This window comes from Stigmatopora argus, chromosome 2 (genome assembly GCF_051989625.1).
Source record: "Stigmatopora argus isolate UIUO_Sarg chromosome 2, RoL_Sarg_1.0, whole genome shotgun sequence".
Lineage (NCBI taxonomy): Eukaryota > Metazoa > Chordata > Actinopteri > Syngnathiformes > Syngnathidae > Stigmatopora > Stigmatopora argus.
Genome location: NC_135388.1, coordinates 9,792,113 through 9,814,509, shown reverse-complemented (window position 1 = coordinate 9,814,509; position 22,397 = coordinate 9,792,113). Strand labels below are relative to the sequence as shown.

General features: G+C 41.6%; 3 protein-coding genes across 10 annotated transcripts; 2 read left to right on the top strand and 1 right to left on the bottom strand.

Annotated features, from left to right (window-relative positions):
- The first annotated feature begins 40 nt into the window (after positions 1 to 40).
- Positions 41 to 9,430, top strand: LOC144091113 (mitochondrial inner membrane m-AAA protease component AFG3L1-like). The gene is made up of 17 exons (XM_077623167.1): positions 41 to 412; positions 1,145 to 1,235; positions 1,319 to 1,378; positions 1,466 to 1,587; positions 1,691 to 1,840; positions 1,937 to 2,011; positions 2,464 to 2,588; positions 2,665 to 2,941; positions 3,022 to 3,159; positions 3,706 to 3,859; positions 3,939 to 4,046; positions 4,333 to 4,458; positions 4,556 to 4,666; positions 4,844 to 4,959; positions 5,024 to 5,224; positions 5,337 to 5,525; positions 5,820 to 9,430. The coding sequence occupies exons 1-17, from the start codon at positions 302 to 304 to the stop codon at positions 6,057 to 6,059; spliced, it is 2,394 nt and encodes a 797-aa protein (XP_077479293.1). The 5' UTR covers positions 41 to 301; the 3' UTR covers positions 6,060 to 9,430.
- Positions 6,852 to 16,352, bottom strand: dbndd1 (dysbindin domain containing 1). Its single transcript, XM_077623261.1, has 4 exons — positions 15,940 to 16,352; positions 12,819 to 12,974; positions 10,182 to 10,319; positions 6,852 to 7,583 (listed from the first exon to the last, which is right to left on the bottom strand). The coding sequence occupies exons 1-4, from the start codon at positions 15,968 to 15,970 to the stop codon at positions 7,426 to 7,428; spliced, it is 483 nt and encodes a 160-aa protein (XP_077479387.1). The 5' UTR covers positions 15,971 to 16,352; the 3' UTR covers positions 6,852 to 7,425.
- mthfsd (methenyltetrahydrofolate synthetase domain containing) lies at positions 15,618 to 21,773 on the top strand. 8 transcript variants are annotated; one of them, XM_077623197.1, is made up of 10 exons: positions 15,618 to 15,853; positions 15,920 to 16,073; positions 16,165 to 16,304; positions 17,389 to 17,492; positions 18,516 to 18,629; positions 18,863 to 18,976; positions 19,046 to 19,136; positions 19,371 to 19,483; positions 19,840 to 19,965; positions 20,907 to 21,773. In XM_077623197.1, exons 2-10 carry the CDS (start codon positions 16,030 to 16,032, stop codon positions 21,648 to 21,650), a joined length of 1,590 nt encoding a protein of 529 aa, XP_077479323.1. In that variant the 5' UTR covers positions 15,618 to 15,853; positions 15,920 to 16,029; the 3' UTR covers positions 21,651 to 21,773. The 8 variants fall into 8 exon arrangements, with proteins under 8 accessions (XP_077479323.1, XP_077479306.1, XP_077479332.1 ...); XM_077623180.1 differs by lacking the exon at positions 18,516 to 18,629 and adding an exon at positions 18,350 to 18,463 and having other exon boundaries at positions 15,661 to 15,853; XM_077623206.1 differs by lacking the exon at positions 18,516 to 18,629 and adding an exon at positions 18,350 to 18,463 and having other exon boundaries at positions 15,666 to 15,853; positions 15,920 to 16,055.
- The last annotated feature ends 624 nt before the right edge of the window (positions 21,774 to 22,397 follow it).

Below are 22,397 nucleotides of genomic sequence, written 5' to 3'. Positions count from 1 at the left end.
CTTCAAGTGAGATTAGATGCTGGATTTGTAGAAATTATGGGAAATGGTCTCCGGGGGCTAGTGTCCTTCAAACAGTGGACTGTGTGAACTTTTGACAGTTCACACAGTCAAGAGTGGAATGTTTGGGTTTGTGGGGGGGCCGACCCCGACCTCAGTAGTCTCGCATTTTGTTGTGTAACTTCATCTCGCGGGAGTTAGTGGACGTGCGCAAATGAGGCTGCACACGCACTGCAGTGTACTAGAAGGCGAGGACAAGATGTTTTGACAGTGTCCATCGAAGCCTGGACAAAGGAGCCAGACCATGGGGCTTCTTGTTGTCACTGCCGGTCACTTTCGGAACCGGGTCCGGGCGTGGAGTCGAGATTTCACGTCCGTTCCAGCAACTTTTGGCTGTGATGGTGTGCTGACGCTGGTATGTTGTTTGTTTATTTACACTGAGTGGGAACTTCCTTTGTTTGTTTGTACTTGGTGATGCTCGCTAAATTGGCATCAGTTAGTTACTTGTAAGCTATGTATTTCAAAGTTGCATGTCTCAGTCAATTATTAGGTGTTGATCAAAATTAACTTTACTTTTTAGATTTTTGCAGCAAAGGGGGCGTGGCAATTTGGTGTCATCTCAATACTACATTGAGGCAAGCGGATGTTAATAACATTCGGATGTATAGGAGAATTCATAAAATAATGATTTAAAAAAAAAACTAATTTTACTTAATAAAATTAATTTTCAAACGTCTTTATGTCCCTCTAAAATGTTTTCTACTTGCTTCGAAATTATGGAAAATACAAACCCAATAAACTAATGATTGTGGACCACTACATTAAATTGTTCATTTTGTTGATTAAACTCGGTGTAAATCCCGTCACACTGTTTTAAGTGTACATTACTGACAGTATGTATGAGAACCACAGATTCACCCGTTCCACTTTTTTTCAGATAAAGTACTATCCAATAATCCAGATTGATGTCTCGTCACACCCCTATCTTTTTTTGGGCGTAAATCAGATTGATATAGATATAGAGAGACAGACAGCCCCATGGATAATACTAAACAAGCCCATCATGTTGTGTACAGATCGCCTTAATTAATCCGCTTCCATTAGACAGCGATAGAACTCCATTCCATTTGAAATGTATTTATTACAGAAGGCGTCATTGATCCAGAGGAAATCTGCTGGACTTCATCAAAACAGATTGCCTTTTGTTCGTTTACTCAACTCTGGCAAACCACCTAGAGGTGCTTCCCAGTTAACAAAATGCCAAAAAAAATGTTGTCAATAAGGACTTGCTTATTTTGTTTTTCATGTGTAATTATTACAGGGTTTGAGAAGTTCTTCCCAAAGAGCGGAGGGACCGCCGGTGCCAATAAACCAGCAGAGGGTAAGGAGGTTTCAAGTGAATTGGTGAATGGTTTGTGATTTTTATTCATTTGTGTGTGATCCTTTTTTATAACATTTATGGGACTAGATGTAAAAAGCAAAACGCAGGAACCGTTTCGGGGCCACCAGCGGCAGCTGAAAAACAAAAGCGATGAACGACAAAGAGGAGGGAAAAAGGAGGAAGAATCCGATTGGTGGACACGTTTTCAGGTGCTGATGAAAATTTGAAACCTCAATGATGTATATCACAAAGTAAAGCACCAGTTGAATTCTTGCATATAGCCAATTATTCTCATGTGTTTGTTTACGATAGGATCATTTTCCGCTGGATGAAAAAGCATTGCAAAACATTGCAATTGGTGTGGCAGGCATGGCCTCTGCATTTTTCTACTTTTACTTCCGGGAAACCGGCATTCAGATCTTCTGGAAGGACTTTGTACATCACTACTTGAAGAAAGGCTTAGTAAGACATTCATAATGTTGATGTTTTCCTCTTGTTGTTACGGCTTCAAACTGTTAGTACTTACTCCACACCTCTTTTCCTATGGCGTCTACACAGGTTGATCACCTGGAAGTTGTCAATAAGCAATACGTCAAAGTAATTCCTGCCCGTGGTGTGAACACCACATATGTGGTATGTTGAAGTAATACTGATTGTGTCATTTCTAAAAAAAACATTTCTTGCCTGTCTTGTTCAGCTGTTTTGACATAAAGTACATTGGATCAGAATTTCCTTAAATGCTGAAACAGTTTTAATTTACCACAAGGGACTTTGGATTGCTTCATATGCGGTTGGTTATATTGTGTTGTTTATTTTAAAAAAGGAACTGGACAGAAGAGGGTTTAAGGAGGGAGAGAAAGAAATAACAGGTGAAGCAGTAATCCAAAAACATGATTGAATATAGACAGTTTGCTTTCTAGTTAAGAGTAACATTGCAAACTCTTCATTTGCAAAGGGTAGACCAAGGGGAGAGGATTTCAACAAAAAGACAGGCCAGATTAGGGTATGGCAGGGCAGGAGGATTGTGGCAGCTTGAATTTTTCCATTTTGTACTAAATTAATATAGTTTTCTTACATTATTTCAGAATTATTTGTGGTTCAACATTGGCAGTGTGAACTCATTTGAACACAACCTGCAAGCAGCTCAACAGGAATTGGGTTTGGAGTCCACGTGCGGAGTCCCTGTCCTCTACACCAGTGAGAGTGAAGGGTAAAATTTAATCCCATGATTCTCAACTGTCATAGTGGATATGCTTCCATGAGCCTGTTATCTGGGCGTTCCATAGGAACCTCTTACTACATACCATTTTCCCAACCTTACTTCTGGTCGGCGTCCTGCTGCTGGGAACTCGGCCGAGGCCGACAGCGGGATTCCGTGGGGGTAGAGGAAGAACAGGCCTCTTTCGCTTGGGCCAATCCAAAGCCAAGATCATCAAAGGCGACGTCGACGTTCGCTTCAAGGATGTCGCAGGCTGCGAGGAAGCCAAACTGGAAATCTTAGAGTTTGTCAACTTCTTGAAGAACCCCCGGCAGTACGAGGAGCTCGGAGCCAAGATCCCTAAAGTAGGCTTATTATTTGAATGTTAAAGTTTAGCTTGTGTTCTCAGGAATGTGAGATGTGTTATCATGATGTTCTGCTGTAGGGTGCCATATTGACAGGCCCGCCTGGAACAGGGAAGACCTTGCTCGCTAAAGCCACTGCGGGAGAGGCTAATGTTCCTTTCATCACTGTCAGTGGCTCCGAGTTCCAGGAAATGTTTGTTGGCGTCGGCGCTGCAAGGGTTTGTGGTCATTTTATGTCCTCATGCTTTAGTTTTCAACATACTGGGCCTTATTCACTATTACAATGTAGTACATTGCATGTGTACTAGTATTTGCGCCTCGACGTCCATTTTTCAATGTCTTGCCCCATTTGCTCACAGTCGAATATTTGGCATGGTCCATAACACTACTATTTACAAAAAAAACAACAACACTATACCCGACACCTTTTTCAACAACTACAATTATTGTGTATACTAGATGTTGAAAAATGGGTGAGTTTTCCTTTTGATTTTCAAACCCCTTAAATCCATTTCAACTGGGAGGAAAAGCAGGTAACGATATTGTTTCAGTGCAGTTGATTAAGGAAGGATATGCGCCATTATAGTAAATGTCACAGCAAACATTATGACCCCATTTAAACAGAGGTGATCCCGTGTGCCTCTTGCAGTTTGCTGTGGAACATACAAAACATTCTATTTTCGGCCATACACGTCATGACTAATTAAATTGACTTGTTGTTGTGATGAATCAACAAAACGTCTCTTTGTTCCGTCCCATTTTAGATCCGTGACATGTTTGCGACAGCAAGAAAAAATGCCCCCTGTATCCTCTTCATTGATGAGATTGATGCACTCGGGAGAAAGCGGGGAGGAGGAAACTTGGGGAACCACAGCGAACAAGAAAACACACTCAACCAATTACTAGTTGAAATGGACGGTAGTAGCCATTATGCCATTCTTGACCTTTGGAGTCATCTCCCAAACTTTGTGCTGAACAAAATTATGAATTATTTTAGGCTTCAAGAGCAGCACCGATGTAGTTGTTTTGGCTGCTACCAATCGAGCCGATATTTTGGATCCGGCTCTGATGAGACCAGGCCGCTTCGATCGACATATATACGTTGGTACATTATGCACTTCTAATTTTGTTTCTATTCCAAGCCTCACTGTGTAACATTGACTATTTGAAATTCAGCACTTAATTTAATCTAAAATAATTTGATGGCTATTAAATTTGCCTGCTCTGTTCTGCACGTCTGCTTTTCATGTTCATGTGCACGGTCCTTTTATCCTTGCACTGTGCCTGTGTTTGATCTTTTTCTTTGCATCTTTAAATCTGATTTACACATGCATTTTGCTCAGTGGTGGGTGGCTATCAATTAGATAAGGATTGTTGTATTTTTGCTTTAGGTTCACCAGATATGAAAGGCAGAGCTTCAATCTTTAAGGTGCACCTGAGACCTTTAAAGTTGGACCCAAGTGTACAATTTGAGTCTTTAGCCAGAGACTTAGCTGCACTAACTCCAGGTTTAAATGGTAAGGGGTTATGTGAACACATTGTCTCACTCCATTTATAAATATATAGAAATAGAAAAGATTTAATCATTATTATGATTGCTTTTGTCTGTCGCAGGAGCTGATATTGCTAATATTAGCAATGAGGCTGCTCTGATAGCAGCACGCCATCTAGAGCAGTTTATCAGCACTAAGCACTTTGAACAGGCGGTAGATAGGGTCATTGGAGGTGAGTCAGAATTTTTCTCATTCGCTGCCGTTGACGGCGTTGGACGTCCAATCCATTTTGACTGGGAGAGGACAGCAGCGAATGATCCATGTCAGCGCTCTAAGTCAAAATGGATCGGACGTCTATCGGCCTCAATGGTTGCTAATGAGTTAATTGCATTTTTCTTGGGGCTGTCAGGTTTGGAGAAAAAATCTCAGGTTTTGCAGCTTCCAGAACGAACCACCGTGGCGTACCATGAAGCTGGGCATGCTGTTACTGGCTGGTTTCTAGAACATGCAGACCCTCTGTTGAAAGTAAATCACTTGTTGTCTTTATTTTGACACTTTTATTTTGTGATCATCTTCTCCTCTCTGTCAGTTATCTATTGTCCCTAGAGGAAAGGGCCTGGGTTACACTCAACATTTGCCAAAGGAGCAGCACCTCTTCACCCAAGAGCAGCTCTTTGACAGAATGTGCACGATGCTTGGAGGCCGAGTGGCCGAACAGGTTTTCTTTCATCGGATCACCACGAGGGCGCACGATGACCTCCGTAAGGTTACGCAGTCAGCTTATGCGCAGGTGATGTCGAACGATAAAAGCGCTGATTATTACCAACTAAGCGGTCATTAAGAATAAATGCTTTTAGATCTTTCCGCACCTGGTCATCAGGCTGTTTAACCTCATTCCTCAGGTGGTGCAGTTTGGAATGAGCGAGGCGGTGGGTCAGGTGTCTTTTGAGCTCCCGCAGCAAGGTCTTCTCGAGAAACCCTTCAGCGAGCCCACAGCCCAGCTCATCGACCAGGAAGTCCGTCTCCTCGTGGACTCCGCCTTTCAGCGAACGCTCCGGCTCATTAATGACAAACAGGCAATGGTGGACAAGGTGAGGATCATTTTTTTTCACTATCAAGGACCAGTGATGGCTTGAGTAGACATAGATTTAACTCCGGTCAGAGTACAGGGGTGAAAAGATACAGTGACTCGAGTCAATATATCTATTGGTTCATCAATGATCCAATCAAATGAATCCAAACGTGGAACACTGTTCAGCATCGTCATCTTTTAGGACATGCCATTTTGTAACCGATGTTGTTAATGGTGTTGGGGGACCCCTGACCGAGACCACTATTAATTGAATATTTAACTGGATTGATTAATAATATGGCCTACGTCACAGGTGGCAAAACGTCTACTGGAAAGAGAGATTCTTGTGAAATCCGACATGGTGGAGCTGCTGGGGCCGCGTCCCTTTCAAGAAAAATCCTCTTATGAGGAGTTTTTGGAAGAATTCGAGGAACCGGCCGGGGACACCTCCCTGCCCAAAGGCCTAAGGAACTGGAACAAAGTCACATGGGGCCAAAAACACTCACAGAATGAACAAAACAAATCAACTGCTTATTTGATGCAAGGAAGATAACCATGTGGATTTTTTGGTAAGGACTATGCTGATCATGTGTGTGTCATTTAATTATTTTTAATGAAGTCACAAAAATCTCAAGTGATTTTCAGATGACTTTAATTTCTCAAGTGCACGAAATAAGCCATTACCATAAACAGTATTAGGTCTTATTTGTGGGTTATTTAATGGCTTCATTTTATTTGAAATAATCATAACTCCTGCCTTTGATGGCAATAGACATCCAACCAATTTTGGGCATTACTTGCAAACAAAATAGATATACCTTGGAAGTATAACACTTATTTTTATAGTATTTTACAACTATTTTGCTTTAAGAAAATGATCAGTAGCACATTTTTATTTTACATAATTAGGGCCTGGTTTCCTAAAATCCCCAAATATAAGGTGCTGAATTTTCTGTTCACTTTCACAGATAGGGCCTGCACATATACTCCTTCTGTTATATTCTCACTAACTCGCTCAAATAGTTCACTAGAATCACACTACCTCACAATAAAGTATCCACCTACAGTATAACAAGTACTACATTTTTAAACCTGACTACTATGTACGTAGCGAATTGTTTATAATTTTTTTTTTTACAAATCTGCTGTAAAATAGGTTTCCTGTTGTTTTAAATTGAGTCTGTTCACTGTAAAGAGCATCACAGCTGTGCTCTATAAAAACACTTGGGGTCAAGAGTATTAACATGTTTGACCTCGTTGACTGCATCCAGTCAGCTTTAAGTTTGACAGAAAACATTTTAGCGTTGCAAAACATCCTCACAATGAGAAAGCATACAACAAAGCACAAGTTTCCAAAATGTTTAATTTATCCTCCCGCGGTCACTCACATCATTCGGGATGGTGATCAGTCCAGTCATAGATGAGCTAAATTGATTGAAAACTTGTCAATAACTAGACTGTCACATCTGTTCGTTGTTGCATATAACAAGCGTTGGCACTTGATTGTGTGTTTGGCATTCATGCATATTCACATTAAAATTTTCGTTCTTCCATCGTTTGGACTTGGAAGAGGGCGAACATGATTTCCTAACCCGCCCCCAAAAGGATGCTAGCAATCTATCATTTAGGCAATTGTCATAACAGCACACCACACCCTTGTCCTGCCTTGGCTCATGTTCTGGCATTTAGTAGGTTCTCTTACTACCCTGTCTGACACTCCAAAACAAAGCATTAATCTTCAGCGTGAAACAAGATAGGAGAAGGAAGGACCGCGTGACTGTGCATCTACTGTGTGTCCAGAGTTCAATGTGAACTTATTTGTTCCTCAGCACGGCCCGTGGTCCGGGTGGTACCGTATGCTCTATCTCTTGCTGGCCGTCCGCTCTGAGCTTCCTTCTGAGAGAGTTGCGCGCGCCGCCTCAAGGTTGCTTTGGCCTCTCCAGCTTCATTAAGGGCTCTGCGGTGGTGTCCGAGTCGCTGTGATGCTTTCTCTCTCGGGGGAGCTCCACCTTGCTGCAGCGTGTCCACGAGGGGGAGCGCATGTAGCCTCCTTTCACGAGCACGGCGTGCTGGGAACCTAGCACAAATGCATGCACTGATGGGTCATCAGAATTGAAAGCTGATTTCACTAACGTCCTTTCATCACTAAGACACCAACATCAATGGCCCCTCCTCTAAATTCACCGCTCACCCCATTGTTCTCTACAGGGTTTAGGTCGTGTACATTACGTAGATCACAAGTAACATTAAAAATAACAGAATACTAAAGCTAAACTTCTCAATAGCCATTTCCTTAAGGAGAGACACAACACTTAGTTTAAATGTTCTTAATGTGAAAGACCAGGATTGCACTTCTTGAAAACACTGTATCTTATTTACTTCATCATTTTTTTGAATTATCAATCAAGATTTTTATTCTGCTGGGTAGGACATGATAAAGATGTTTCCGTGCTACAACAGTGTAATGAAATTGCACAAGTATGGCCTGTGAAACCATTCTGAAAGGCTAACTGACAACAATCAATAACAATATGTCTTTTAAATGAAAACGTCCCAAGACTTTGTTACGGATCTTGTATTGGATCACACTATTGATCCACTAAAGAAATAGTGCTAACATAAACAACGGCATCGTAAAAAGGTCACAGTCAACGGCGATACGTTCCCCTTTTTCACCACTTGGCGGCAATGTGCAACTTCTGAGAAACGAGCACATTCATCGTGCAAAATTCTCAGCATGTCTGCCCATTGGAGTATTTTTCATGGCTCTCCTAAGTGCACAGAATTCCCACTGCCGCTTCATAAATTTCCCCAGAGCCGCGGCAATATCCTTTCACATTGGACACATGCCGGCTAAGGGAAAGGTTGATGGATGCCTATTGACTGAGGATTAATGGCTTCTCCACAGGATGTTAATTAGAGGGACATTGACCTGCAAGGCACAGGCTACTGAACCACAAACACTCTCCATCACATGGTTGTTGTTGTTGTTGTTAGGTCAGCAATGACAAAAAATGCATTCAATACCTCGAAGTACCCACAACCAACTATATAGCCCATCTACTCAATCATTTCCATTTTTGTGCCTAGTAATTTTGGTTTCTTGCGTGTAATTGCGCATTCATACAAAGCTTTGTCATTTTGCATTCAGAAAATATGGCAAACTCTGTTACAGTAAAATAGCTCTTTCAGTTGTTTTTGTCCCCCCAAGTACCGGCTTGTGGCCATCGGGGAAAACATAAATTATTTAAGGACACGCTTTTAAAATGAACTGCCTCACCCATCCACCTCTCTCTCCTTCATTAACATATCTCCCTCTAACGTCACCTGGCCTGCAGCAAAAAGTCTGAATTGTTCCATTTTAGTCTACGCTGAAATGTAAATTGGTACTAAACTGAGAGAAGCAGGAGAACAGAGTGGCTGGGTCATTTTCAATAAACAAAACCGAATATTTGGCTTTAATTTTTCTTCTTCTGATCCACAGTTAGAAATATTGTCTAACAATATAACTGTGGTTTACACGCAGGAGGAGACGAGAAGTTTGCACACCCCTGCTCAAATGCTAGTGTCGGCAGATTTAAAAAACAAACAAACGCAAAACACTACGAAGCTGACCGGAAAATTAACAAAGCAAATGTTGTGAATGTGCTTTTCACGCCTAAAAGCAATCTTCAGACTCCATTTCTCAGCCAATGACCAACTCTGACATTAAAGCAGAAGCACTATCAATGATGTTGATTAAACTTGTCGATAGTTGATTATTTATTTATTTTTTAATCATGATTAACAATTGTACCTCTTCATTTTGTCTAATGACACTTGGGTTGGATCATTATAAAAAGCCTGCTGGGTTTCAGGAGCCATAGTGAGTTCACCATCTGCATGCAGGATCATGCAGGATTCAGATCATGAATAAAACATGGGGAGCATTTTTTTCCTTTTTTTCCAAAATGTGGACGGCGCCTTCACACACCCGTTGCCTATGAAACACACGCAGGATACACTCTAGTGCCCTAGTCTTTCCCACCTGGGAGTATTTCAGTGTCACTAATGGCTGAAATAAAGCCATTTTGTTTCATAGTCTTAATAAATATTCAAGAGAAGCAAATACTCTGACTAGAGTCAAAGTGCCCTTGAGCTGGTCACCAGTGTTTAGTCAGCCTTTAAAATATTCTAAAAATGTCATCAGGTCGTGTCGTAAGGAATGTGCAATCGTGTCAGAATAACAAATATGGTCAACTTTTTTTCTTATTATGTTATAGTACTTTTAATGCTATTTTGTCCATTCTTTTGTGGCATGTCCTTTAAAAGGAAACTTCAGACAAATTTATTCTAGAGCGTAAAATATATTTAATGAAATATATAGTTTTAACACATCCAGGAATAACTCCACCTTTGACCTATTTTCCAATGTAATGGTTTGGGTTTTTAATGCTGGAACCATTTTTTTTTAACATCACAAAAACTGGCACTTGGTTATGCACATTGTTTTATACCTTCGGTCCTGTGGGACTCCATTTTTCTCCTTGGCACTACCACTGACAGTGATTTATTGCGTAGGGCTAATTAACTCATTGACTCTCACCGATGGTAATAGACGTCCAATCCATTTGGACTCCCAGTCAAAAGTGATTGGACTTCTATTACCATTAGTGGCACCGGACGTGTGACCCACCTGGCGGGCACTCATTGTGGTTCTCCTCATCAGAGTCAACAAAGACTTCGGCCAACTCCTGGTCCGACATGTCTGTGAGCTCGGTCAGATCGAGGAGGTCGAAGTGGACTTCCAAAGAGGAGACGCTGCTCAGAGGTTCTACAGGTGACAAACAAAACAGTTACCGGCATATTTTAAAATGAAAAGACACTCAAGAATCTGATTTAGAGAAAATTCTGGGGAAGAAATGTAGATCACAGACAAGAACAAAGCTTTCAAACTTAAGACCCCCAGTGTGTCAGCTATTATTCATTTGGAGACATTGTAAGCTTTTTCTTCTTGTCAGCCTTCTGATTTCATAACCAGATATCATTATTTTGTGTTTGTATGGGTTCGCTTCACGGTCGTGACGGCCCTTTGAGGGACATCCCAGCTAAAATGTGGCCTGTCATTTGACCTCACCTGGAAGCCAAAATAAGTGACCTGAACAGACCGAGTGTGTTTTAATCCACGTGTCCCAGAACTGATTTCAGTGTGAGTCGAGTGCTGATTAGCAGAGCTAGAGTGCAAAATGTCTGGAGGACATACATAGCGAGGCAGATGGAAGTCAGTCTGTGTTTCCATGTGACTCGGTCTGCTTGCCAAGTCTGGATTAAAAAGGCTGCGTGGGTGTTAAAAGAAGCTCCTACGACAAGGTGTTATCCTTCCCATTTCCACGCTATTTGTGGCTGCAGTAAAATACTAGAATGAAGAGTGTGGAATTTTAAAAACAGAAAGGGGTAGGGAGGGTTTCCCTTTCATTAGTCTTTTCAGTCTGCGTCAAGATGGACGAGGAGTTGTCTCCCGGGGAGTCCAATTATGACATTCTCGTCTATAGCCTGATAAAATAGAATGGCAGCGTTGAGCTTTGATCAGTCTGCAGCTTCTCAGCCTTGACATCAGAATGAGGAATGATGGGAACAATAAGGAAATGGGGGTGTAAAAAAAGGAATACAGATGGGGTTGAAAGGGTTGCAATGTTGGAGAAACAAAATTGGTGAAGTGAAGAAATGAGGATTTGACAGAGGAACGATGGATGAATTTTCCATCTGTCACTTCTTTTTGGGCAATGCTTTTTTCTATTCATTTATATATATAAAAATCCCTCCCATCTTTCTCTCCCACGCCTATTCTCCATAAATAATTGATCACAAAGCTTTCTCTTCCAGACAGAAAAATTGCTTCTTTTTGTATCATGTGTGTGTGTGTGTGCGTGCGTGCGTGTGTGTGTGTGCATGTGTGTGTGTGTGTGTGTGATCATTGACATGTATCCCCCACAAAGGGATGATGCATAAAGCTTTAGTAGCCTGCAGCCAAATGGGTGTGACCCTATGGTATACATTCGACTCACATTTCTACTATTGTCAGCCTGTCTTCATTTCAGCATTTCATTTTCGTGATTTGAATGTGTTTGAAATTAAGGCCCTTTCAATTAAAAAAAAATACTTCAAAAAGATGACTTCCAAACTAAATGTTAAACAAAGAGAATTACAAGTCATGTATTTAAAATAACCACATGATTCTTTGGACAGAGATAAGATACTACTAGCTAATATCACAAAGCCTGCCGTGGGTATTTTTACGTGTTTGATAACAAATTTTTATTAATTAAAACTAGGCGGCTGAATTGTGCTACATAGTAACCATATTTTAGTTGACATTTTCAAGGTCAAAGGTTAATTTGTTTGAAAGGAGTACCAGAGAAACATTTTATTTTGTTGTTAACAAGAAATCATTTTGATGTTGTATTGTTCATCATTTCAAGTGTTTTGTCAAAAATGTAGTTATGTTAGAGGAGTGCTTTTGAGTTTTTAATAGTGCCATTGTCAAATTTCTGAAGTGGAAAAACTAGATTAAAATCTGAATTATTTTAAAGAGGGTTTTGTTTGAAGGCATCACTTAGCTCTTTTGTGATTGGATAATAAGTGAAAAGAGGAAGAGGCAAATCTACAGATTTCGCATCATTTTTGCATCCTAAAAAATGGTAAAGAAGAATATCAGTGTTTATTTTCTCACCAGTAAACAACAGTTAGTGTGCTGGTGGAAACATATTTTCTGATTCTAGTTTTCTATGTAAGGAAGCATGCAAGATTTATTTTAATGGCTTTGTGTCTAATCTCTAATGGCTAGTCTACCATTTTTGGTTAGCGGCTACAATGCTCCTGGTAAAATAAGTCAATGCTATAGTTGACTTTATCATTAAATAAAGTGGCGTCCAGGCACACACGGCGAATTGTGCTGGCAGGACAGCCATTAGCCTCTGGATGAGCTGCCCCTCTGAAAAACTCTTTAGTTAGTGGAGCAGATAAAAGCTGCCTTGTCAAATGCAGCCCCAGTATTCAGCGCCGTGTTGCACTGATGTACAATGAGGCTTTTCAGCATTCTAGCTTCTTCAAGAATAGACGAGCAGAATATCTAAAAACTCCCTAATCATCGGTAGATAGGACTGGGAAAGATCTTTTGATAAAAGGGCTGAGATAACTTCTGCACTGACTGGACACTTTGTAGAATTCCATTCAGTTGGAGTGAACATCATCAGAACAATCAGACTTGCCTGCTGGAGTTTATTAAAGCTTTCATTCTCCTGAGCTTCTTAAAAGCATCTCTCCCCCCACTCACGTCTCTTCTCCGAGATGTGCAGCAGGCTCGCGGTGTGTCCCGTCCAGCCGCCCTCCTCCTCCTCATCCTGGCCCGCAGCGTGCTGCTGGAACGCCTCCTGGGAGAGGTTGCCTGAACCAGAGGGCTTTAGCAGCTTCTGGATGTCTTTACTGGGCTCTAATGGAGCACAATCACAGAGTGCAGGAGCAGGTTAGCATTATGTGAGTGCAAGCCCGAATGCACTTGGATGTAAATGCTCATGTATAGTCTTTGTGGAGTACATGTGTCAGTAGAAGAAAAAAAACCCATTAAAAACACACATTGACTTCCAATCCATTTTAACTGCGATTTAAAATGCGTTGAACGTCTATGGCCACGTGACCGGACGTTTCGTCGAAAGACGTTTGGTCCCCGGACGTTTGGTCCCCAGACGTTTTGTTGATCGTACGTTTGGTCCCCGGACGTTTGGTCGACCGGACGTTTGGTCAACCCGAGGTTTGGTAGAACGGATGTTTGGTAGAACAGACGTTTGGTAGAACGGATGTTTGGTCGCCGGGTTCGCTCGCTGTCAAATTATGACAGAGTTTACTGTTGATATTTTGATATTAGATATTTAGATATTAAACCCACTCTCTCTCTCTTATGATTATAATTTTGAGAGCTGGTTTCAACAGTAACAACCCGGCGACCAAATGTCCGTTCTACCAAACGTCCAGGGACCAAACGTCCGGGGACCAAACGTCTTTCGACGAAACATCCGAGTACCCTATGGCCGTCAATGGCAGTCATTGAGATATTATAACTGGGCTTTGAAGCACGAGCCTGTATTACGTCTGCTGAATGGTAGTGTCAGATGGGGACTACCATTATTTTTTTTTCCCTCCTTCTGATTAAAAATGTGAAGACCTGAAGAGGACATGATGAATTCTTAGCGTTGGTGGTAATTACTTCTCGATTTCCCCAGAGAGCTCCAACAATCTTGTGACCTTGGCAATGGGAGGAAAATGTTTGGTGGAGATGTTTAGAGCGCAAATTGGGATCGTAGGATATCAAATGAAAATGCAAATGGCTTTTTACATTGCCTGTAAATGCCACGCCACCTGCTGATTCTGCTTCTCGAGTGCGAGAAAACAACATCACAGCTTCTTAGCTGTCATGTCTGCTGTACAAGCAATTTTTGGATGGCGATTCAGACTTTCAGATGAGTAAATGAGAAAGCGAAGTACAATGATGTCCTGTATGCTTGCCAAAAGTCAAGCCAAATTTCTCTGCACCGTAAATCAATATATGTTTATTACACTCGTTGATAGCCATTAATATATGATTTTAAAGCCTTCATCTTTTTCAACACTACACTGCTGGGAAATCCCATACGTGCACCTGAGCTATCTAAGAAGTTCACATGATATAAGTTTCATTCTACTGAATGCTTTTCGCCACGAGTCAAAGCAAATCACACAGGTTCAGACAAAACTGCATAATGTAAATAGATTCATAGGATGCACATATTGGCTATTGCAGGTGTGCCTTGACAAATGATTTCAAGCTTTACAATGATTGTGAGGCTCCACTGCTTTCACAATGGAACTATTTGTGACCCTTTCCCCGACGGATCTTTTTTTTTCACTCTTATCGAATTTAATCTACATAAATGAATATCCCTTCATCATCAAGTACCAACATGAATGTAATGATAAGCAGAAGGAAACCTTGGCCGGCTGAATACAAGGATATGCTGACCAAACGGCTCAAAGGCTTGTTTCATGCAAATATATTCCAAAGTCAAAGAGAATTCTGACACTTTGATAAAACTCAGGATTTGAAGCCAACTATAGAGCCAAAACTCACTTTTTCACTACCTGATGCATATGGCAATATTATATACTATGCACTCCACTATTGAATTTGTGAGTCTTGTGGCAAAAAAATGAGGATCAGGTAAATCATTTTCTAATCTTTTCCATTATGGTGTTGCACAAGTATGCACACCCTCTTAGAAAAAGAACAAAAGTAGTTTTTTTCCGAATTAAATGATTACATCTAAACTTGTGTTAAATGGGACTCAGACACACTTACCAACTCCCACCATTAAAATAGTTTATGATTAACTCCAGATAAATTTAAACTGCTTTAGTAGTTTTATTGTGACTTTGTTTCCTTATCCTTTTTCTTTTTAGCAAAGTGCTTCATTCTGATGCCGACTGCTGTGTTGAGTAGAACTAAAATTCAACCTTGGTCCCCTGAAACAAAGGTTTTGAAATATTTGATTCCAAAGGTATGTTTGGCACAAACATGACACTGCTTATTTGCAAAAGAAACCCACACCAACAGTCAAGCATGGATGTAGGAGCAAATGAAGAAGTTTTTTTTTTTTGTAGAATGTGTGGGCTTAGACAAGATGGAAGGCAGTATGAACAGGTAAAAATAGCAGCTAGCACAAAAATTTTCTAGTTTCTGTGAGGTGGTAAAAATGTCAGGAGGACCTGTCTCGATTAGAATATACAAACTTTATTTGGGGTTAATTCTAACACCAAAGGTTGGAATGTTAGTGCTGACTCCCATTTAACACTAAGAAAAATGCCTTGAAATGAATTATGACAACATTCTGGCCATGAAAAAAAAAATCCCTTTGATTTATCACCTCTGCCAGGATAAGCGATACGGAAAATGAATTATATGAACGATTCATCACTACGACCACCATAGTCTGGCTTTAGCACGAAAGTTAGGCGACCCCATTTTCCTGTCAACAATGCAATGCAGCACAGGGTTATTGTGTGAGGCTTCCCCACAAGCGGCTTCTCTGGACGCCCTTCACACAATGCTTCCACTATTGTAACGCAATTTGTCTCTCATCAGTACACTTTCTGCATGGCTGACCTACAGTATGGTGTGTTTGCATAAAAGAGGCCCTCTTCTTCAGCGATGAGTTTGCAACTTGAGAGTGAAACCTTCACAGCGCAGAAACACAATGACCACGGTATTTCTTGCCCGACACGTGAACTAACTCTTGAAAAAGGAGCATCAAGTGCACGCTGGAGGATGCGCATCAGCAGGTTGGATGTTCCAAATGGACAAGAGAATCCGCAAATCATTGTACATTTTTAATTTTTTTTAAAAAGATGGTGAATAGGGCTCCTACCTGGGCTGGGAGCCCCTCCCTGTGCCTCCATGCGGCTTAGCCAAGAGTGTCCTGTTGTTCACCTCACCAGCATCCGACAGTGGAGGAGAGATGAGCAGGGGGGGAAGATGGGAGAGGCAAGTGTGTGTGTGTATGTGAGTACAAGTGAGAAAGGGAGAAGAGGGTGGGTGCTGAAAAGCTCTGTTCCCAAAGACCGTTCCCTTTTTCTGTCCTTTGCTGTCACAGATATCCCAAACAGGTGTGGCTTGCTCGCTCGGTCCACCTGCCAAGACGGTCCATCAAAGCCACAGACAAAAGGTCCGCCGCAGAGGGGCAAAGTGGAGTTCTGGGAACAGCCACATCACAGCAAATTCCTCAACTCACAGGTTTAGTGAGCGCAGCATTGTGAGGCTTTGCTTGACATGTATAGAATCCACTGAGATTCAAAGCCAGAGAAGGGAGAGGGAGGGGGAGGGAGGGTGTAGCTTGGCTCTCTGCCCAGAGCCCAGACGGGGGAGAGAAAGGCTAGGGGTGTCAAAGGGGCTCTCCCGTGGATGGCCATGAATGAGAATGTGATGCAAGTGCACATGATAGCTGCCAAAATAGCTTCAAAATGCAGATCTGCAAGTTTTTTCTTGACATAGATAACTCTTTATAGGGCATTCTTTTTACTCATTGGTTTCCATTGACGTTTTGGCCATAGAGCCAGGCATAGTATGTGTCTACCATTATTTACTGTTAGATCTGACAAGTGCAACAGAATGTAGGCTATATACGTATAAGCTTCTTGTGCGGACCATGTTCAATATTTGCATCATTTGCTGCAGGCTATTAAAAGTGAACAGTCTTGCTATCAGGGGTTAGATAAGCAATATCCATTGTTTTCTTAAAGTACTTATTTGGTCCAATAAAATGAAGATGGAAAATATGCCATTGGCATTTGAAATGTTAAGTAGGCGCCTAATGCCACACCTTTAACTAAACAAATCATGACCTGAAGGAGTTTCCTTGGTGAGGACTCCATCTTGTGGACAAATGGTGAGCTTGCAGGTTATTGTTTGCAACGTTGGTAAACGTTTTTGCACCGAATAAGCCCAGATTCTTATTACATTTTAGTTCGAATGTAAAAAAAAAACTTAAGTAAAGAGGGAAATTGTTAATATAATATTAAATCGAGTGTTATTTTCCTATTACCCTTGTGACTGCGCCTATTTTTAATTAAGTTTGGTCCTCCTGCTTTGCCGTACAAAGCATAAACATGCTCAAGCAGCTGTCCCTGTCCTTTTGCTTTAATTGCAGATCTCACGTTAAGTTCTCACTTTAAAAGATAGACTCAATACGAATTGTTTATGTTACATGAAATCATGGAGCCTGTCATTAAAATCAATCCAGGTAGGTTGGACACGAAAATGAATTCGACGCCATCGGTTGCTGGAATTTGTTAGCTCAATGCTCCCGTTATCTCAGCAGGAGCAACAAAATGGGACATCCGTCAAAAGATTTGGGACTACATCGAAGACAACGATCTGGCGAATTTTCCGAGGCCCGTTCACAATAGAATCCCCAATTTTAAGGCAAGTCCAAGGGAAAAACGTGTTACAGGCCTTTTGGTGTTCTTTTTTATTTATTTATTTATATTTTCTTGTCGAGACAACATGAAATGCATTGTTGCCCAATTTCTCTGTACGCTATTCCCTTAAAGGGCAAGTGACTGTTTTTACGGGGAAAAATAATTTAACCCCATTAAAAACTACGTGGACAACATTTTTTTAAAATACTATACAATTGCTTTACAAAAGTGGCCTAGATAACTCCAAATGTGCCACATACTATATTTAGATGTCAGTTTTCCAGGTTTCAATTTTAATAATTAATCATCCCAGTCAGTTTGTCCTTCCATGGTTCGCGGGGGGTGCTGGAGCCTATTCTTGCCAACTTTGGGCATGAAGTGGTTGACACCCTGAATAGGTTGCCAGCCAATCAGAGGGCACAATGAGACAAACAACCATTCACCCTCACATTCATATCAAAGGACAATTTGTGTGTTTAGCCCACAATGTGTGTATGTTTTTATATATGTGTATATATATGTATATATATTTATATATGTGTATATATATGAGTATGTATATGTATATGTATATATATATATATATATGAGTATGTATATGTATATGTATATATATATATATATATATATATATATATATATATATATATGTGTATGTATGTGTGTGTGTGTGTATATGTATGTATGTTCATTAAAACTACATTTTAATGAATAAAAAAGGTATTTTTTTATTATAGCCCCAAAAATCTTTCTCAAGAGGACAAAAAGTTTACTAATTGTATTTTACTGATGACATGCTTCCATCAGCTCAACACAGCTTAACTTTGCTATGCTACACTATTCTTTGCATTTCCTGGCCAGGGTGCCGTTGAAGCGTGTAACAGGCTGACAGCCCTGCAGGAATTCAAGTCCAGTCAAACCATCAAAATAAATCCAGACAGACCTCAGCAGCATGCTCGCTTTGTCACACTGGAAGTAAGTTGCTGATTTCTAAACATAAACACTCCTTGTTTTCTTTCCCAACCAGGGGGCTTTCACTGCTTGCCCCAAGTTGTCTGAACTGGAAGTGTTTACCCAGACTGCTGAGGTGAAGGTGGACCCCGATAAACCTCTTGAGGGGGCTCGACTAGCAGTGCTCCAGGTGGACGCTCGCACCAAGAAGCAGAAATTAATATCTGTCATTTTTGTTGGGTTTATGACAGATTTGTTCACATAAAGGATACAAATAATCAGCTAATTTCAATGCCAGCAAAAAAAAAGTACTATGAATGTCCTTGTTACAATTTAGTGTGTGAAATGTTCTTGATGTTCATTGAAAGTGACATGTCATTATTATTATTTTTTAATTATTGGTTATTATATACATATTTGCAGGCACATAAAACCTTGTTGGTCCCAACTCCTCGTCTTCGTTCCGGCCTTTTTAACAAGATAGTTCCCCCAGCGGGAGCCAACAAAGAAAAGCTGCGCATTTGCTCTTCTTCTCAGGTTTGAGCCTTATCACAAAAGGTTTCCTCATTGCAGCATCGCGCCAAAGTTGAAATTTCTCACTCGCAGGGTGTGAAAGAGTTCAGTGTGCCAATTGGCCTGGAGGACAAAGTCAAGGTGGACCTTGTGGTTGTTGGCTCGGTGGCTGTGTCAGAGAAAGGTGGGGAACTATGTTTTTATTTTGGTGTTTTGTATTTAAAGAGTGAAAGAAGCAAGCATAAACCTCCAAAAGTATAAAGCATTAATCAAGTAATTCAAATTTTGTTCCAAATTAATATTTAGATTTAGTTTTGACAGCCTCCGTTGGCTGACCCAAGATTATATGGACTGTTGGAGTATTTTTTTCTGTGATTCCCATTCTGCAAAAACAATCTAACGTGTCGGAATTTCCCAGGTTTCCGCATTGGAAAAGGAGAGGGCTTTGCTGACTTGGAGTATGCAATGATGGCCTCAATGGGAGCGGTGGATGAGTCCACAGTGGTGGTGACTGTAGTGCATGATTGTCAGGTTAGTTTCTTTGCTATTTTTGGGAAATTCTATAGAAATTTCTCAGTTGAGCTCTTAGAGCTATTCCAAATGATTTTACTATTTAAATTTATATTCTGGGGTGGCACGGGGAATGGCGTGGTTATCACGTCTGCCTCACAGTTTTAAGATCAAGGTTTCAATCCCAGGGCTCCACCCTTACTATGTGCAGTTTACATTTTTCTCTCTGTGAAAACAGCTATTTTGTCCACTTTCTGGAAATGATAGCTTTTGTAGGTCTCTTTTTCCCACTATTACATGTCATAAGAATGAAATGCAGTTGTTGTTGTTGTTTTTTTTAAACCAAATTCTTTTGTACTTTCTCTTTTGATCTTTAGGTGGTGGACATTCCCGAAGAACTTATGGAGGCACACGACCTGACAGTGGACTACATACTCACACCAAGCAGAGTTATTAAGACAAACTGCCTTCTTCCAAAACCGCAAGGAATCATCTGGACTAAGGTAAGGGGAACTTTGTCCCAAACCACAGTTGCACCGCTAATTTATTCACGTTCCCGTTTAGTATGGTAACCAAGTTAAACTGAAATAAGCGAAAACATCTTAATCACAAGTTGTGCCAAGAATGAATAGAACCTCTACCAGAGATTAAATAGGGTGATTTTTTTCTTATGATTTAATTGAGTTGTCCACATCAATCTTGACAAATGACTGAGGGCCACTTGAATTTTTGATTTTTTTTTACATTGGTCTCACGTGAGACACGATCGCCACGTTTGTCTTGTGCGCAAAACCTCTGTCCTCTTCAACCGCTGACCTCACTGGCAGGAAGGCCATGTGTGAAAATCAAAGCGGAGTCTGCGTGGGCTCCACAGAGGCAGGGGTTTGTGTATAGGGTTGAGGGAGTTGTCGGGTCAAACAGGCCACTGTAAAAACAATGGCCTCATATATTCTCGGGTCCGCATCAAAGGCAAACAAGCGGACACTCTAAGATGCAACAAATCAAGCCAGCGGTCTTATTTTTAACTGCTCAGGAAGTGAAATGTCCGGCTTCTATAAGAGGAAGGGATTGTTATTATGACACAGGCTTGAGCCCTATGAAATGGCACACATTAAATGATCATTTTCTCTACTTTTGTTATTTGCTGATGTGCTGCTTTGGATCAAACTATTCGCTTCTCAAACTAATGTTGTGAGGGCTCCCTCTAGTGGCACGTGACAGAATGAGTAGTGTTCAGTTGATGTTTGTTTTTCATTAACAGCCATTTGAGTCCAATCCATTTGACTATGGGCTTTACTGCATGCATGTATGTCAATGGCCCTGAAACATGATCATTCAGCCCTCAGAGTTTAAATGAATTTGGTAGCAGGCAATGAGTCACTTGCACTTTTAGACCGCCATGGTCTTTCAGCATGACTGAGTTTGCCCAGTTTTGTGCCCTCAGCTTTACCCCGAAAAGCTGGAGAAGATCCCCGTCCTGAAGAAACTCCTGGCCCTGGAGGAGCAGGCAGGGAAGGACGTCACCCTTGGGGAGGCGCCGCCTTCGTCCGAGCCTCTATCGCCAAGCGGTCCCCCCAAAAATCCCAGCCGACGCAGGCCGAGGCAGAAAGCGGCCCGTCAGGATGTCCGGGAAGAACCCAAGGAGGAGAAGGGTGCGGAAGCAGAACAGAGAGCCAGACAGCGTCCTGCTCGAGTAAGGAAGGAAAGTAGAGGAAGTGAGGGTGAGGGTGCCGAGTGGAGGAGAAGAAAGGGACAAAATGGAAAAAGTGCAAAGGAGAAGAGTTCAGAGGAGACTGGGAGGGAAGTTGTGAACCCCAGTAAGATCCCGCTCAGTGTCACCACAGTATATCTGGGCGGCATCCCCACCGGGTTACGCGTCAGCGAGCTGAAGATTTCCCTCCGGGAGAGAGATGCGGCGCCGCTGCGGCTCACCTGGCAGGGAGCTCAGCACCGCGCCTTCTTGGACTACAGCGACCCCCAGGCTGCCGAGAAAGCGCTGGAGGCGCTCCAGGGGCTCAACCTGAATGGGCACAGTGTGCAGGCCGAGCTGGCAAAGAACCAGCGCCGCAGCAAGAGACTCGGCCCTTCCAATCGCAAACCCGAACCTGCCCCCGCACCGGCTCCGACATCCGACAACACGGAAGTCGCCGAGTCCAAGGGTGAAGACCAAAAGCAGACGGAGCAATAAAATCTGAAGAATAACTCCACTAACCTTGAAATGCCTTATAACATTTTGGTTTGGTGACTGTAGAAGCGCAATTTTCTATTAAGAATTGTTGAAATAAAATGTGGAACAATAGTGCATGAAAAAGTGTGGATTCTCCTATTTTATCAGTCATTAGCGTGTCTGTATTTGGCGAATATTCTTCGCATGTTTTCAAAAACGTACACTCGCTGAACTGGATTTTCCTTTCAGTGAACTGTCAACTGGGCCTCGCAGGGACAACTAGCGCCATCGTGTGGCTACATTTGAAAAAACTTCGTTTTCTTAATGTATTCTAAAATTTTACCTTACATTCATTCATTCGTGGGGGTGCTGGAGTCTATCCCAGCTAACTACGGGCACCAGGCTAGGGATACCTGGAATCGGTGGCCAGCCAATTGCAGGGCACAAGGAGACAGACAACCAATCATAGCTAGGGGCAATTCAGAATGTTCAACCAGCCTACCCTGCATGTTTTGAGATGTCCCCGGAGAAAACCCACGCAAGCCCGAGAAGACCATGCAAACTCTACACAGTACGGGCCAACCTGGGATCAAACCCTCGAGCCTGGAACTGCGAGACTGACCTGCTAACCATTTCCTTAGGGAATATTATTGGTTTGAGTTAAGACTAGGAAAGAAGTATCATATATTGTGATACATTATTATTATTTGACATGTATAATTTACAATAAAATATCCGAGTTATTCTTATCTCTCAAATTTGCAGCTC

Excerpts from the sequence above, each read along its gene's own strand:
- LOC144091113 (XM_077623167.1), top strand. The coding sequence starts at position 302 with ATGGGGCTTCTTGTTGTCACTGCCGGTCACTTTCGGAACCGGGTCCGG. Across the intron at positions 2,012-2,463 it reads GTGTGAACACCACATATGTG|AATTATTTGTGGTTCAACAT; the intron begins GTATGTTGAAGT and ends ACATTATTTCAG. Across the intron at positions 2,942-3,021 it reads TCGGAGCCAAGATCCCTAAA|GGTGCCATATTGACAGGCCC; the intron begins GTAGGCTTATTA and ends GTTCTGCTGTAG.
- mthfsd (XM_077623197.1), top strand. The coding sequence starts at position 16,030 with ATGAGCAGGGGGGGAAGATGGGAGAGGCAAGTGTGTGTGTGTAT. Across the intron at positions 18,630-18,862 it reads CTCGACTAGCAGTGCTCCAG|GCACATAAAACCTTGTTGGT; the intron begins GTGGACGCTCGC and ends ACATATTTGCAG. Across the intron at positions 19,137-19,370 it reads GGTGGCTGTGTCAGAGAAAG|GTTTCCGCATTGGAAAAGGA; the intron begins GTGGGGAACTAT and ends GGAATTTCCCAG.
- dbndd1 (XM_077623261.1), bottom strand. The coding sequence starts at position 15,970 with ATGGAGGCACAGGGAGGGGCTCCCAGCCCAG. Across the intron at positions 12,975-15,939 it reads GGGAGGGGCTCCCAGCCCAG|AGCCCAGTAAAGACATCCAG; the intron begins GTAGGAGCCCTA and ends GTGCTCCATTAG. Across the intron at positions 10,320-12,818 it reads GCACATCTCGGAGAAGAGAC|AACCTCTGAGCAGCGTCTCC; the intron begins GTGAGTGGGGGG and ends TGTCACCTGTAG.